Source organism: Lagopus muta, chromosome Z (genome assembly GCF_023343835.1).
Source record: "Lagopus muta isolate bLagMut1 chromosome Z, bLagMut1 primary, whole genome shotgun sequence".
In the NCBI taxonomy this organism is placed as follows: domain Eukaryota; kingdom Metazoa; phylum Chordata; class Aves; order Galliformes; family Phasianidae; genus Lagopus; species Lagopus muta.
Genome location: NC_064472.1, coordinates 73,553,718 through 73,570,131, shown reverse-complemented (window position 1 = coordinate 73,570,131; position 16,414 = coordinate 73,553,718). Strand labels below are relative to the sequence as shown.

At 44.0% G+C, this 16,414-nt stretch overlaps 3 protein-coding genes across 10 annotated transcripts in view; 2 read left to right on the top strand and 1 right to left on the bottom strand.

The window, feature by feature from the left end:
• The window catches only part of BDP1 (B double prime 1, subunit of RNA polymerase III transcription initiation factor IIIB), a 62,259-nt gene extending 61,230 nt beyond the window's left edge, over positions 1 to 1,029 (bottom strand). For all 7 annotated transcript variants that reach the window (XM_048932072.1, XM_048932074.1, XM_048932073.1 and 4 more), the window contains exon 1: positions 782 to 1,029. In XM_048932072.1, the coding sequence (XP_048788029.1) occupies positions 782 to 933 (152 nt within the window). In that variant the 5' untranslated portion in view covers positions 934 to 1,029. The remainder of the gene's footprint in view (positions 1 to 781) is intronic.
• Positions 1,030 to 1,193: 164 nt separating this feature from the next.
• On the top strand, positions 1,194 to 6,826 carry LOC125687213 (small EDRK-rich factor 1-like). The gene is made up of 3 exons (XM_048932110.1): positions 1,194 to 1,321; positions 6,000 to 6,108; positions 6,651 to 6,826. The coding sequence occupies exons 1-3, from the start codon at positions 1,315 to 1,317 to the stop codon at positions 6,721 to 6,723; spliced, it is 189 nt and encodes a 62-aa protein (XP_048788067.1). The 5' UTR covers positions 1,194 to 1,314; the 3' UTR covers positions 6,724 to 6,826.
• A 1,283-nt stretch (positions 6,827 to 8,109) lies between these two features.
• SMN1 (survival of motor neuron 1, telomeric) lies at positions 8,110 to 12,850 on the top strand. Of its 2 annotated transcripts, none has more exons than XM_048932097.1 (9): positions 8,110 to 8,174; positions 8,265 to 8,336; positions 8,460 to 8,585; positions 8,878 to 9,051; positions 9,430 to 9,573; positions 10,020 to 10,091; positions 10,602 to 10,712; positions 11,528 to 11,613; positions 12,301 to 12,850. In XM_048932097.1, the coding sequence occupies exons 1-8, from the start codon at positions 8,136 to 8,138 to the stop codon at positions 11,582 to 11,584; spliced, it is 795 nt and encodes a 264-aa protein (XP_048788054.1). In that variant the 5' UTR covers positions 8,110 to 8,135; the 3' UTR covers positions 11,585 to 11,613; positions 12,301 to 12,850. The 2 variants fall into 2 exon arrangements, with proteins under 2 accessions (XP_048788054.1, XP_048788053.1); XM_048932096.1 differs by having other exon boundaries at positions 12,297 to 12,850.
• The last annotated feature ends 3,564 nt before the right edge of the window (positions 12,851 to 16,414 follow it).

The following is a 16,414-nucleotide window of genomic DNA, read 5'->3' as shown; positions in this document are numbered from 1 at the left end:
GAAGCTAATAACTGCCTACACTGCAGTAAATCCCTGGGGCTGCCCTCTCCTATTTGCTTAGCAGAGGTCTTCAGAACCAAACAGAAGAATTCAGTGTAATTTAGAAAGAGTAGGAAGAGCAAATGTAGGAAATAAGGCAGCAGCTCTCACCTGAGCATTTACTACCTGCTCCCAGGACTGAAAATTACCCTCAGTCTCCTAATACTTGCAGCTGGACACTCCCTTCTCCCACTGTCTGAATTCTGGAAGCCTAGCCTAGCTAAATACCTGTGTTTATAGGCAAAGCAAACAGAAATTGTAAAAAAACAAAACAAAACAAAACAAAACAAAAAAAACAAAAAAAGCACACCACAGAATGTCATAAAGGACAGATTCTAACATTTAAAAAAAAAAAAAAAACAGGTAATAATGCAACATGCCAAACCAGCCACGTGGGAAGAGTGTTCTGAAGGGCACTTATCAGACTGGAGACAGCTCTGGGAGAACTGCTCCCAAGCCCAACCCTATTTCCATACTAAAAAAGCCAGAGGAACAGTCAGAGTGTTTCAGCTCGGCAGTGCACGCGGCAGCCGACGCAGAGCGGAGGACGCGGTGAGAATGCCGAGTCACACCGCGGCGTGCAAGCTGCTCCGGACGCATGCAGCGTTGCGGATCCCCCAGGGGCGGCTGCGGCTACCGAGCCAGGCCCGCCCCGCCCTGCCGGGACCGACGCAGCCAGAAGCCGGAGCCCCGCGGCGCGGTCTGCAGCCCTCCCCGCGCCCAGCAGCACGGCGGGACCCACCTGTCGGCCCGCCGGCTTTCGGCAGCCGCAGCCTCATCCCTAGAAGCCGCAGGGGAGCCCTGCGGCTGCGGCTCCGCTTCCGCCGCGCCGCCGGCACCCCTCCCAACGGGCCGCACATTGGGCCTTACGGCGAGGCGGGCTCGGCGGAACATGACGGCGGGTCGGCGGGAGGCGCGCCGTAGCCCGCGAGGGGGGACGGGCGGCGGAGCGGCAAAAACGGCCGGGCCGGCTCGCGCACGCAGGCGGCGCGCCGGCGCGGCCGTGACGTCATCAGCGCGCGACGCGGGCGCGGTAGAGCACCGCAATGGAAACGCCCTCCTCCTTCTTACGGCCGGCGGGAGGCTCCGCTCCACCGCTGTGCGCCCGCCCCCAGCGCGCGGCACGCTGGTTGGGTGAAGCGCCGTACCCGATTCACGTGATGTGTGGGTCGGTAGCGCTTCATAAGGAGCGGGAGCGGGGGGCGGGGCGGGAGAAGGTTCTAGCAGGTGCTGGCTGTTGGGTTTTGGCGTGCTGCGCGGCCCCAGCGTGTCGCGATGACCCGTGAGTGCCCGCAGGGCTGCTTGAGATGTGCGGCGCGCGCTGAGCAGCGCGGCTGTCGGGGTGTTTCGTTCCTCAGGGAGCGGCGGGGAGGGAAGGTTGAGCAGAGGTGGCGGTCCGCGCCAGCGGCGGAACCGCTCGGCTTGCGGGCTGTCGTGTGATGGCGGGTACGCGACTGCGCCTGGCTTTGTTTGTGGTTAGGGCTGAAAGCGTTGTGAATTCATTCATGAGTAGTCTTCTATTTTCTATATATCTGTGCTGAAACGGTGGAGAACTGTGAGCTGAATTTAGAATGTTGCCTGCTTGATGGGGTTGCTCTTTTGGCTTCTGCAGGTTGTATTTAACAGCACAGGAGCTGCCTGCCGTGAGGTGAGGAGGCACTTTGGGACAGCACAGATGCAGCTCTGAGTCTTCTGTACTGCTCAAAGTGCAAATGATGATCTGGATCACAAACAGCACACAGATCAGACCTTGAATTTGAGAAAGTGGCGGGCTAATGGCTTTTTATGGTGTTTGTTTCCTGTTCTCATAGCTGTGTGTTAAGGAATAAAGAGATGTACAGTGTCCTGCAGCCAACGATAACAGAGCTATAGCGTTACATTGTAAGGTATTTCAGTTCAGTTCATTTCAGGTCAGTGCAGTGCCAGGATGCTAGAGAGGGGTAGCAGCTGTGGTATGCTGCCTCCCTGTTTGCTCTAAGCTTTAGTTCAGAAATACCAGTCACGTCTGGACTAGACTCATTTCAGATGTTCATCTGGTAAAATAGAATGAGACTGGGCTGCTAATTAGAAACTGTGCCTCAGAATTCATAAATTTGTGGTAGTTCTTGTACTGCCAGAATGAAAATGTGCAAATACCTGAGATGCCTGAAAATGCAATAAATCTGTGAAGATACTGGTGACTGGATGAAATGATGAATGGTTGTTATTTTTGGTTGTTGTTTTTTTTTTTTGGTACTCATCTTCCATTATTCCTTTGTGTTTGTATCAAACTGCCCTGTTCAGCATTCTGTTTTCGGAACACAGTGGTGGTCAGTTCTATTCTGCTGGAGATCTGACATGTGATTAGGTCCTTTGCTGTTCAGAAAGTACTCCAGGGACTATGGCATCTCTACTCAGTCTTTACTGCCGTGCTCTTTGGCCTCTGTCCAGGAAAAATGATTACAGCTTGTTCCAGTGCTGTACAGAAATTTCTGCTTGCTTTTCTCTAAAAAGACAGCTGGATCTTGGAAATGGAAGAGCACAGATAGGCAGCACTAAGGCTATATGCCTTGCTTCCTATCAGAACCACCTTTCCTAGAAGATGTAGGTTGATGTATAGAATGTATAAAACAGCGTCATCGCTTAAGAGATAGGAATATTCAGTCAGCATCTCAGGTAAAGTGCAAAGGGCAAATAGTCCTTATGATGTTTTCTCAGGAACAGAAATGGTACGAGTAAGTTTATTTTCAAACAGCAGCTTTTTTCTGCATGCTCAGTGTATATGCAGTGCTGCTGTACTTTTCCACTTGTTCTCCTTTGCTGTGCAGTAATAGCAATCAAGCTTTTCATTCCACCATCCAGCTTGGTTCTTGTGCTGAGATTATACATACGGGTATGGAATAACTGCAGATGCTGCTTGATTAAAGAAGGGAGTGTGTAAGATTATGAATGGAGGGTAGCTTCTGTATGAATTTTGTCTAAAACAGTGTGTTTTGACTTCCCACTTCTTTTTCCTTGCTACTAATATACTCATGTGACATTCATGCACTAAGCACTACAAAACTGAAGAACCATTTATAGCTTGGAATGTATCATCTGCTTATGAGTCATCAAGTTCTAATCAACTCCCAATACTGCCAGAGATAGCCATTTCATTTCCGTTTCTGAAAAAATACTGACTGTTTCACGTAGCAGAACTCTGGGAATAGGATCTCACTGAGTGCTTGTGAGAAGGATGGAGCTGAAATTCTTTTAGCTTTTGCAAAATGTAGTCAGTCTCAGGTGAAGTTCATCTTGAGAAGCAGGAGCAGCCCTCAGGAAGTAGCAGTGGTAATATGCTGTATGTTGTGCCTCTTGCCAGGGGCTATACAAACTGCTGTGAAGAAGGAACACTTCTGTCTTGTTGGCATGGCAGTACATTTATCAGCTCAGAAGTGGGTTTGTACAAAGCTGTGGATTATATCAACAGGAAAGCTTTAAGTTTTCTTCTTCGCCTTGTTCTGTCTCTGTATACCTGACATTACAGGCATGTAATTGGAAAGATTGGTCTTGGAGTTTGAGAGATGGCATAGGTCGTCTTAAGGATTTTCAGCTAATACAAAAGTGTTAGTGTCTGTGATGGCTGTGGCCATTACAAAGAAGACCTGGAGTGTTTGGTTGGAGAGATGGGACTGTTCTGAGCAGTTGCTGTGTTGTGCAGTTCTTCATGCTTTCAGGAGGGCTTTCAGATCAAAAAGATTGCAAGCCTTACTTCTTAGCAGATAGTTCAGGGTGTTGATAGTTGTGGAGGAAGCTTTCTGTCCCCAGAGAGTCATCCTCTGTGCTGGCAACAGTGTTGTATGTATATTTTTAATAAAAATATATTCTCTTATTGCTGTCTGTTGAAAGGGAGGCTAAACACTTTGTAAGGCTGTGCTTGAGTACAACAAATGCACTCAACAAATGTACTCTCAAATGACTTACAGTCACTTATTTATTACTGTTCAATTGTAGTAAGTTGAATGGACTAACAGTGCCTCACATGCAAAGTAGGTAGACCAACAATGACTGTGTCCTTGCTGCCAAGGTATCACCTATATAGGGAAACTCATAAAAGGAGGAAGCTGTTAGCTTAGAATGAAATCAGAGAAGCATGCAGAGGAAGGAAAGCTATGAACAAAAGCCCATGGCAAGAACTTGCCTGAGTGTTTGTCCATGAGAACGACTGCCTTCTCATGTGAACAGTGTTCGGGGTGTCCACCCTGTGCAAGGACATTGTAAACACTTATTCTGGGGGGTGTGCTAAACTCTTTTTTTACTTATCAGGGTGTCTTGATGAGGATGTGGGGTTCTGATTGTGCATTAATTTCAACTTTGTGAACTCCACTTCTATTCCAAGGTTCTCTGTGTTACATGCTTTGTAAAATTAATCCTGGGGTGAAACTGTCTCCTTTAGCCTCATACAGAGTACAGTGGAGCTGTCTTGGAGCAAAAGTCAGTTAAACTTCTCTTCAGCTGCTTGTATACTCCATCATCTTCTCTGCTTTCACAGTTCTAGGTGAAGGCAACTCTAACATTTAATACTAGTCCTAACTGAACTTCTGGGATATGCATATACCGGTAATAGAATACAAATCCAATAAAATGTAAAGTAAAAGTTCTCAGATCTGAATATACACCTTAACAATACTGGTCATTTTCTAAGTGGCATCTTTGGAATTGTATTTCTTCTACAAATCTGTGTGAGATTTGTACTGCTGTTGCAAAATATGAGCAAGATTTAAAAGTTCAGGCTGCTTGACCACAAGACTACTGCTGAGTCTAGCAGTGATTTTGTGTGACAGCAACCACAGATGTAAAACAGGTAGATTTTTCTGAGTTCCAAGTAAGTATGGCCATTGGCTGCTTGATTTCTTAAGAGGGCCTTGGGAAGAGTTTGAGGAGGCTTTAAAAGCTCCCTTAAGTTGCCTTAATTTTAATGCGGTTCTTTCAGTCTAAAATTAATTTGTAAGCCATATTGGATGGTGACATCATGTTTATAACTTCTTGAGGAAGACTCGTCATTGGAAGAGCAATCGTCATCATTGTGCCTGGCCTTGAATGCTTCCAGGGAGGGGTCAGTCACAGCCTCCCTGGACAAGCTGTTCCAGTGTCTCACCACTCTCACAGTAAAGAATTTCTTCCTAATATCTAGTCTAAATCTACCCTCCTCCAGTTAAAATCATTTCCCCTCACCCTGTCATGACCAGCCCTTAGTCTCTCCCCAGCTTTCCTGTAGGCCCTCTGGATTGTTGCTATAAGGTCCACCCAACGCCTTCTCTTCTCCAGGCTGAAGAGCCCCAGCTCTCTTAGCCTGTCTCTGTGGGGGGGTACTCCAGCCCTCTTATCATCTTTGCGGCCCTCCTCTGAACCTTGTTATTGTGCTTCTTATGTTGAAGCCTCAGAACTGGATACAGTACTCCAGGTGGGGTCTCGTGAGAGCAGAGCAGAGGGGCAGAATCACCTCCCTTGACCTGCTGGTCACACTTCTCTTGATGCAGCCTAGGGTACAGTTGGCCTTCTGGGCTGCAAGTGCACATTGCTGGCTCGTGCTGAGTCTTTCATCAACCGACACCAACAAATCCTTCTCTTCAGAGCTGCTCTAAAGCCATTCTCAACACAGCATGTATTTGTGCTTGGGTTGCTCTTACTAGGGAGCAGGACCTTGCACTTGGCCTTGTTGAACTTTGTGAGGTTGGCATGGGCCCCTGTCCAGGTCCCTCTGGATAGCATCTCAAAGGGCACTCCAGCATGTCAGCTGCACCACTCAGCTTGGTGTCATCTGCAAACTTACTGAGGGTGCACTCAATAAGGCTTTCTTGCTTCACTGTGCAAGAGAGGCCATGACAAAAGATAATGTAATTGCTAATTGCAAAATGAGCCAAATAAATATTTTTGTAATAGACATGCTAACTGCATTTAGAAAGTGGTGCTGCCTGTATAAACTGTACGGTATCTTGTAGGTGGAAATCAGCGTGAACTTGCCCGACAAAAGAACCTGAAGAAGACTCAGGAAACTCTTAAAGGGAAAAGGAAAGAGGATAGCTTGTCTGCATCTCAGAGAAAGCAGAGGTAAGGTACACAGCACCCTTGATTGGAGTGATTGTGCAAAAAGCTGGAAAAATGAGACATACAACATCCAGTGTCTTAGCTGAAACAGGGTTTAAGTACTTTTCTTTGGTTCATGGTCCACTCATTTATCAGAGTACTAAACCTGGAAGTAGGTTTTACTGTATCTGCTGTTATACATGTTGGCATATACATTTTTGGCAAGACTGGAAAGGCTTAGTGCTTTTGAGCAGCTTTTTGTCTGGTATTAACAGGGAAATATTTTGTAATACTGTCTTGAAGATGTTTGATCCATTGTGCTCTTTATTTCTAAAATTACATTATACTTTACATAATTCTCTTAGTCTAGTGGCATTTCTACATCATGGGGTAGCTTGCTGAAATGACCAGGATAAAGATGCAATAGTGGTTAACTAGTTATTTTATAATATATGCCCTTCATTGAAATGGAATTGAAAAAGGGCTGCTAAAAAGATGTATGAAAATCTGGTTAGAAAAACAGCAAGCCAATATCTGAGATCCTTTTTTTTTTTCTTTCTTCACAGAGACTCTGAAATAATGCAGCAGAAACAGAAGGCAGCAAATGAAAGGAAGTCTCTGCAAGCTGGAGCAAAATGAACTGTCTGCGTGGAGAAGATAAAAATACATCAATCAAGGAAAAGGACCTAGAAGATCATTCATAAAATGACTTGCCATTAAATGATTAAATGTTTATCTTGCAGCCTTGTTCAACTAGCATTAGTTTGTTTTCTGTTTAGTATAGGCTTAGTTGTTTAGAATATCTATATATAATAATATCTATAAACATCTGAGGTGTGGGGGGCAGAATGGCGAGGCCGGACTGTTTTCAGTGGTGAGTGGAGACAGGACAAGGGGAAACAGCCGGAAACTGCAGCATAGGAAGTTCTGCACCAATGTGCGAAGGAACTTCTGTACAGTGAGGTGACGGAGCACTGGAACAGGCTGCCAGGGAGGTGGTGGAGTCTCCTTCTCTGGAGATGTTCAAGACCTGCCTGGATGCCGACCTGTGCGACCTGCTGTAGGGAACCTGCTTTGGCAGGGGGTTGGACTCGATGATCTCTGGAGGTCCCTTCCAACCCCTACAATTCTGTCATTCTGTGATTCTGTGAATGCAGTTTCAAAACTGACTATAGTCTTCTGCATGCATAGAAATGATCATAGGTAGTAATAGCTTTACTCCAGCTATTGCTGCATTTGTAGATTTTACCTAATGGTTCCAGTAATCAGTTTTCTAAATCTACAGTGAGACCTGATTTTCTTGTCTTAACTTTTAAAGTACAGCATCCTCCACAGTGGAACACATGAATCAAATGTGCTTGGACTTACAGAGGTCTGAACTGTAGAACTCACCATATTTTTACAATAAAATGTTGCATGAAATACTGTCTAATCTGAAGTGGTTATGCTTGTTAACCAGTTGATTTTGAAGCTAGCAAAGAACACAAAATAGGTGGAACTGTGGAGGAAGCGATACGTCATTGTTCAGTCTGTGCTACAGGAGCAGCTTATCCAGTTGTCGGTTTCACAGGTAATCTTCGAGTACTGCTCGTAATAACTGGAGAAGCTCCAGACTTCAAATTAATGAATTGCAAACGTTGGCAGATCTTGAGGTTGTTCTGTCGCTAAAAGGGTTAAAAATCTATGTTCAAACTGACGATAAGAATAACATCATGAAACAGGCAGCCCTTGCTTTGCACATAGGTTGGCTGCGTGGGTGAGCCTTAAACCTCTGAGGGAGGAGTGTTGAATGAAGCTGTGATCGTTGCTGGGTTTCAAGTCTGCCCTAGTTTGTGAGAAATGAACTTCTCCGCCTGCCGTAGTTTGGCTCTTAGCTCCCGCTCTCAAAGCGTCGCTGGGTGCAACCTAAACATGGCCGCTCCGGATCACCACAGACGACCGCGCCATTGTAGCCGCCGCGCGGGGCGGGGCTGCTTGCCGCGCGCGAGGTGCGGCCTGCCGGAAGCTCGTGGTGCGCATGCGCGACGGGCAGCGCGCGGGGCGGGGCGGGCATGGCGGGCAGAGTGCTGTTCCGGCGCGGCGCCGGGCAGGTGGGCTGCGGGTGCTGAGGTCGGGGGGAGGGCGTGAGCGCGGGAAGCGAGGCGGGACGGCTCTTAGAAGGCGTTCCGTGGTTTCTTTAGAGCGACGACTCGGATATGTGGGACGACACGGCCCTCATCAAGGCGTACGACAAGGCGGTGGCCTCCTTCAAGGTGAGGGGCGGCCCCGCTGGAAGCCGGGAGGGACGCGGGGCTTCGGGCCTCATCGCTCGGCACTCGGCTGCCCAGCCCCCGTGCTGTGCTTCTTGTGGTTTATTTTCCTTTTCTTTCTTGAAGAATGCTTTAAAGAACGGGGACTGCGCAGAGCCTTCGGATAAGCAGGAGCAGCGGCCCGGGATGAAAAGGAAAAACAGCAAGAAGAACAGGAACAGAAACAAGAGCAACGGCGTGCCGTTGAAACAGGTCAGCTTTTTGTAGATTGTGTTGATGTCTGTATTGCAGGTTGTGCTTCGCAGCCGTAGTCAAAACGAGCTTGCTGTTATTACCTTGGAAATAACGGGGGGGGAGGAAATGGTGTGACAGACCTCGGCTGTAGGTAGCTCTTACATCACACGTTTTCACCGGGGAAAAACTTCCTGGGCAAGGCGCATCGTTCTCATGGTTGAGAGAAAAAAAAGTAGTTTGGGAAAGGGCTTTGTTCTCAGTGATTTTTTTTGGTGTAGGCTTTTACTTGGCTTTCTCATTTCTATTGCAGTGGAAAGTTGGTGACTGCTGTAACGCTGTCTGGTCTGAGGATGGTAATGTCTACCCAGCAACTATTGTCTCCATAAATCTGAAGAGGGGTACATGTGTCGTTACTTACACCGGATATGGAAATAAGGAGGAACAGAACCTGGCTGATCTACTTCCTCCAGCTAGCGATGAAACAGTAAATAGATGGGGAATTCTGGGGAGGTGAAGGGTGTTTTTTCAATGATTTTGGTACCTCTGCTGTAACCAGATGGGTTTTGTGAGAATTGAAACCCAGTTCTATTGTGAAGGGACATGCACAGATGGAGGGCGTGATAAGTCTGCCCTTATTTCCTGAAGTATGCGTGGTAGAAAGTGGGAATAAGAAATTTACGGGTGAGACAAAATACATTGAAAATGATGAACAGATAAGATTGTGATATTCCCTAAGGAGGGCTGGGAGGCCTAGATGGAGGGAAAGATGTGGACAGAACTTCCCCTACTTTTTTCACACTGGAGTTGCTTTCTGCAATTTCCTATTGTGTGTATCTCTCATAAAAATGTTTTGGTCTTCTAGAATGAAAACGAGAGTCCATATTCAACAGATGAAAGTGAAAAATCTTCCCAGTCACATCAAAATGAAAATAACTGCACAAAAGAAAGATTCTCTCCTAAAAACTTACGGTTTCCCAAACCACCAACACCTCCAGGCTTGGGAAGGGTAAGCCAAGCATCTTCTGAGATAATTCCTACAGCACTGTTAAACCTGGTGTCTAAATTCTGAGACAGTAAGGTAATATTTTCCATAGGATCATAGAATATCTTGAGCTGGGGAGGGACACACAAGGATCAGTGTTTAAATTTGGGTTCCACACAGGACCACTTAAACATCAGACCCAATATGTGATTGTGTTGTCCAAACACTCCCTGAATTCACTCCTTGAAGGTGCTATGACCGATGGGAGTCAGTTGCAGTGCACTGTGTAAGTTTTACTTTTCTAGTCATGGAGTGCTCCCCAGAAATGTGTATTCTTGTTACAGTCATTAAATTGCTGAGATATGTAGCCTTGAGTTTATGGTTTTGAGTTGCTTCAGATGCTTTTGTTAAATAAAATCTTCATACCTTCAATTTCTCTCTAATCACACCATTGAATTATTTCAATATAGCACGAATCAAAATTCAGAACACTTCCACCGTTCTTGTCTTGCTGGCTCCCACCCTTTCCAGCAGGACCACCGGTAAGTGGAGATGAATATCTGTGATCTCAAACTTCCCAATTGAGTGTCCTGTCTGTTAGAGCTCATTTCTGTGTTAAAGTCTGTATTTTCTGGGTATTTGGTAATGCATTAAATTGCACCTATCACAGGGATCTGAGGTATGGAGCCTGATCATTACTTATTTTTGTGATAGGGAAGCTGTTGGTATAGGAAGCTGTAGGAATACAAAGAGAGGGTACTTCAAGAAACTACACCTTTCTTTTTAAGTATCAGTGTTTCATTGATATAGACAAATATTTTGCCTAATTAAACTCCTGAACAGCCAAGCTACAGGAGCAATGTTTCTCCCAGGCTTTGGAAGCTGAATGTTTCCTGAAAAGTTTGCCTTGCTTGGTTCCATTTTGGGGCATGCACTGAGGATATATTCCTTGCTTTTACTTGTATATTTTGATCATTTAGAATTTGTTATCTAACCTGGGATATAATTCATGGAAACAAAGACAACTTGGATTTTTCTTTGTGATTTCTTAGTTGATTCCTCCTCCACCACCTATGGGGCCAGATTCTCCTGAGGATGATGAAGCGTTGGGGAGCATGTTGATAGCTTGGTATATGAGTGGTTATCACACTGGATATTACCTGGTACGTGCTATTTCTGTCTGGAAATGTATGCTATTGTTGTATTGTTAGACTTAAGGTTATTTTACATTGTGTGCATATTCCTACCTTGGGGTAGGAGTTGTGTGAGCTCAGGTGTTTGGTCAGCTGAGGTTTTTTTGTGGTTTTTTTTTTTAAGTTGTTTTTCCTACTTACAATCCCATTAAGCACTCTTCTAACCAGTGTTTTGTATCAGTATTGAAAGAACAGGTTCTGTGTTTGTAGGCAGGTGAAGCAAATATGAATGTACCCTTCTCTGTTAAAATATGGTTTTCTGTGTTTTTTGTTTTGTTTTCTTTTTTGATCGGTAGAATCCCTTTTGGCATCAGATCTGGCATTTTCCAGAGACTTTGTTCACCAGTAATTGTTTCAGATGCTTATGGAGGCCTAGCAAAAGCAGTCAGCACAGCTGTTGAAAACTTGCATTGTGGGGGGTTGATTTCTGTTCTTTGTGTGGTTAATGATGGAAGAGAATTATAGGAGGAATTTAACTCTTGATATTCAGACAGTTAAGAATGGGGATTTGGCTCCTCAGGGTATCTTCAAATGAATAACTTCAGAATTTGTTTGGGTTATAACCATAGATTTCTTTTAATACACTTTTAATACAAGAAGTACATGTCTGTAATTATTCTGTAGAGGCATAGTACAAAATGGAGACACGTAGTTTAGTTTCAGTCCTTTTGATTCTCCAGGTCTCATCTCCCCAAGCAGTTAAACACTATTCTTGGTTTGTAAAGGACTGAAAAAATCTTGTTTTTACAGGGCAATAAAAGCTTTACCTAAATTGTGTTCTGCAGGGGTTAAAACAAAGTCGAATGGAAGCGGCCCTAGAGAGAGAGGCCTATCTAAAATAACTGAATAGCCATCACTCTTCTGAAGGATTGTAAGTATGGTAATTTTGCACTAAGTGAAGATGCACTCTCACCTGAAAATCTGTTTAGCTCTTGGAAAGCCTTTGATTCTATGCAAAAAGGTTGGACTTCAGGAATTGCACCTGCTTTCATGGCCCTCTGTAGAGACTTTCTGTGAGAATTCATTCCTTTGCCTAGCACCAGTAGAATGTTATTTTCTTGGCTAGAATGAAGGACAGTATTTAAGTGCTGTGATGAGAGGTGTAACTAACTGCTGTATCTCTGCACATGTTTAACAGGATGGTTGACTTAAACTATTGTCACCATATCTACTTACTGTTTAATTTTTGTTAAGTGAAATGATAAAATATAATTTACATATTTATATACGTATTTTAAAAAGCAACTGTTTCTAGCCTGATGAGTGGCTGCACTTTGTTTTCTGGACAAAGTCAGCATTTGGGGCTCTCACTTCTGACCTGTTCTGTTCCAACAACTTCAGTGCTTGTGCTCTTGTTTGTGATCTTTTGCTTAGAACTTCCCAATATATTTTTTGGTTCCTTGTAGGGCAGAACTCCATTCTTGCGAGTACATTTTCTGATTTTTCTGTGATAAGCATGCTGTTTCTGTGCAGAGGAGTAGTTGTTTTGTTGTTGCTTTATTGTTTCTGTTTTGTTTTTTGGATCTGACCTACTAATTCTTGTCTTTTCTAAAGACAGGTACAGATGCTTGTCACTGAGAGATGTTTATCACTTGTGCACTGGGTGATGGTGAAGATCAGAATTTCAGCAAAGATGATAAAACTTTGTTTTTGTAACAGTGAGCTGCCCATGGTAACAAGTAGACAAATGACTTGAGGCTAGTAATTGCATATGCACTGAAACAAGCTATTTCTTGAAGACGTTTTGGCATACTGCGTTTAGAAAGTACTGCTGCAATGTTTTCTACTTTCTTGAAACAAAATAATAAACCCATCAGGTGTGGGTTTTGGCCATTTTCTTTGTTGTTGTTATCCTTTACTCATGTTGTATTCCTTAGACTTTTTATCTGACTGGTAACACCTGAAGTAGCAATTGCAGCATACTATTTTAGGACACATGACAGCAATTTGTGTTACTGTAGTTTTTGATGGCAATGACTTGAAAAACAGTATGCCTTCAAGTTTAAGAAGAGTTGTCTTGTTTCGGGGGTCTGCTGTGTATGGCAGCTGGAGAGGCCCATTTCCTGTTTGAAATGCCTGTTAATAAAGTTCTGCTTTTTGAACTTTTACATTAGACGTCTTGATTTTCTCTTTGTTCGCTTTCTGCTGAATGAATTGCTGAAGTTCTTGTATGATTTCATGATGTGTTTTACTGGTTTTTCTGTGGTACTGTCGTAAAACCAAGTGTTTTAGAAGGAGGTTGTGATAAGGTAATTGAAATTGTGGATTTCACATTTCAGCCCTTACCTTTTGTAGTTCTTGTGGAGTGGAAGTTGTGGGCACAGAACTGAATGATGATTGAATTAATGATGTCAGCAGTTTCTATTATGGGGAAAGCAGCCCAGTGTAGTTTCCAAACTCTGTTACATTCCTTTCCCTATGAAGCTTTCAAAGTGGCTTCAGAAAGTTTTTCTTTAATTGTCCAGTGAAAGTAAACTAAGATTGCTCACAGTGATACTAAGGTTCTAAATTAGTGGTTCATCAGATGCTTGTTGCTGAAGGGAGACAACTGCCATCCACTTCTATAGCTAGTCCTGTGGTAATATCTGGAATAAAGTTACAAGTGGTCTCCATCAATTTTTAGCACTAGTAAAATTTGACATCTAGCATAATCTTTAGTTCACTCCTGTTATACACAGGCTTATGATTTCTATTTCATGGTAAATTATTTGCATAACTAATTTCATTACAAGCACAAGGCCTGTAAGCAGTGGTGTTCCTCAGGGGTCTGTGCTGGGTCCGGTCTTGTTCAACATCTTCATCAGTGACCTTGATGAGGGGATAATGGCCACCCTCAGCAAGTTTGCTGATGATACGAAGTTGGGAGGATTGGCTGACAGCCTGAAGGCTGTGTTGCCATTCAGTGAGACCTGGACAGGCTGGAGAGCTGGGCAGAAAAAAATTGGATGAGGTTTAACAAAAGCAAGTGTAGAGTCTTGCATCTGGGGAGGAATAATTGCATGCACCAGTACAGGTTGGGGGATGAGCTGCTGGAGGGGAGCTCTGCGGAGAGGGACCTGGGTGTCCTGGTGGACGACAGGTCGGCCATGAGCCAGCAGTGTGCCCTTGTGGCCAAGAGGGCCAATGGCATCCTGGGGTGCATTAAAAGAGCGTGGCCAGCAGGTCGAGGGAGGTGATCCTCCCCCTCTGCTCTGCCCTGCTGAGGCCTCATCTGCAGCACTGCATCCAGTTCTGGGCTGCCCAGTACAAAACAGACAGGGATCTCTTGGAAAGAGTCCAGCGGAGGGCCACGAAGATGGTGAAGGGCCTGGAGCATCTCTGCTATGAGGAAAGGCTGAGTGAACTGGGTCTGTTCAGCCTTGAGAAAAGAAGGCTGAGAGGGGACCTGATCCAGGTCTATAAATATCTAAGGTGTGGGGGGCAGAATGGCGAGGCCGGACTCTTTTCAGTAGTGAGTGGAGAGAGGACAAGGGGAAACGGCTGGAAACTGCAGCATAGGAAGTTTGGCACAAACATGCGCAAGAACTTCTTTACAGTGAGGTGACGGAGCACTGGAACAGGCTGCAGGGAGGTGGTGGAGTCTCCTGCTCTTATTTTAGCAGAATTATACTTTTCTTCAACTGAAGGTATCAGTTACAATCTGTAACTACTTAAGACAGCTAACTTTTCTCAATTTCTATTGGTTCTATTTTCCTTCTTTCTCTTATAAAGTTGCTGCTGTAGAAGAGACCAGTATATTTCATTGTGGTAAATATTTCTTGAGAATGTGTTTATTTGCAGTGCAGGAACAGTAGTTTATCATACAGCAAGGGGGGAAAAAAAAACACTTTCAAACATTTTCGTCTTAAACAGTAGGTAAAAGTGGCAAGAGCCATTGCCAAGGTAACTTTTAACTCCTAGACTGGGGATTCTGTTCCCGCTAAACATTCTAGATCAAATGCTTTAAACTCCTCTTAATCAAGGAGCCAGTTCTGCATTCTTATTGTCAGAAAGCCAGGCAGTCAAGAAAAACTTGGGACAAAAGCTCTGGCTGTTGATGAACGCTGACTTTGATCTGGCCTGTGAACATGGGCATTTTGCTATTATAGGAAATTTACTCCTGAGCTGTTAGCTCTATGCTTGCTTATCAGTGTTGTTGTTCATTCACTGTGCAGGAATTCTTTCCTCAGGAATCCACACAGGTATTGACAAAACCATGGAAATGGCCACAGTACAAGGCAAAAGAAAAGATCAGAAGAAAACACTGCAGAAAGTTATTTCAGCTTTGTTTCTTTTGTATACAAAAGCACATACATGTGGCAGCTTGTATGCCACAGACATACATCTGCAATTTCCTGAAGCAGAAGCATAGAAAATCATCCTGTATTTTCACAAAATGATAAAATTTACTTACAGGTTTCAGCTGCATAGAAATGACTTTGACCTGACAGGGGATTTGATTTATATTCACAAATTACGAGAGCAAGAAGTAGCTGACAAATTCTGTACCTCAGTGTGTATGTATATATATATATATATATATATATATATATATATATATATATATATATATATATATATATGTATATGTATATGTATATAACAAATTTGTTGCCTCAGTATATGGACAATCCATAAATCCTAACTCATGTTGATGACAGTTTTGTCAGGGTAAGCTGATGTTCAACACTCTGTTCTCAAACTAGAAATTGTGTTCATTGTCCTCCTTTCAAATGGAGCTGTTACCAGTTCCTACAGAATTTAGAGTTGCTTTCTCATCAAGGTTTCTTTATAAGTTTTCTAGAACAAAAATAGGCCTACTTGTAATTATTATTTAGTTCAAACTGAGTTGCTCAGGTACCAGCACCAGTAGCTACAATGGCAGTTTGTAGCAGCAGAGGTCCTGGTTCTGTTTTTTCACTCCATCAGCATTTTGTCCTTGAGGGAGGACTTCATTTATAATGTCACCCACACACTGCATCCTTCCTGTAATATTCTTCCACCCTTTGGCTTTGCTGCCAACCAGGGTTGTGAGACCCTGCTCTGAGAGAACACAGCTGCACAGCCTTGACTGCCAAGAGAAATCCTTGGGAAAGCCAGCAGAAGGAAGAAGGAAACCATTACAGACAAAGGAACACAGGTGAGACTCCTCTCCAGGAACTGGAGATGATCATCAACAAAATAAACTGCAAACATAACAGGATACTTTTGGCACATGTCATCCTAAGAAAAGGGAGTCCTTTGCCTTCTATGTAAAGCCTGCAGAGACCATCTGAAGACAGCTGACTGAGATGTTAGATTGAGATATTTCAAACTGTTTGTTAGAGAGCTGAAGCTTTCCCAGCTAATGAAGATCTCTGGGTGCAAGGATGATCTCATCTTGGACATCTTTTATGCTCTCTGTATCAGTTCTCCTCTTGGAAATAAGTATGAGGTATTACTTTCAGTGCAACCAAGATTACCAGCACTCCAACAATTCTGTGGTAGGTTTCAGTGTACTTTTCAGTTTATTCACCAGAGTTCCTGCTTTGAATGCAACCACACCTTTAAGGTAACAAAGCTTCATTCCTCAGGACTTTCCACAATAGGAGCTCAGTAAAGCAAAGGCACTTTTACTGTTGGCATGAATCATGTGATACAGCAGCTGGGAGAACAATCACAAAGCCCAGAGGATGGCTCTAGATATGACAGAA

Coding starts and splice junctions, on each gene's coding strand:
- LOC125687213 (XM_048932110.1), top strand. Junction 6,109..6,650: donor GCATCTCAGAGAAAGCAGAG/GTAAGGTACACA, acceptor CTTTCTTCACAG/AGACTCTGAAATAATGCAGC.
- SMN1 (XM_048932097.1), top strand. CDS start 8,136: ATGGCGGGCAGAGTGCTGTTCCGGCGCGGCGCCGGGCAG. Junction 8,175..8,264: donor TCCGGCGCGGCGCCGGGCAG/GTGGGCTGCGGG, acceptor TGGTTTCTTTAG/AGCGACGACTCGGATATGTG. Junction 10,092..10,601: donor CCTTTCCAGCAGGACCACCG/GTAAGTGGAGAT, acceptor GTGATTTCTTAG/TTGATTCCTCCTCCACCACC.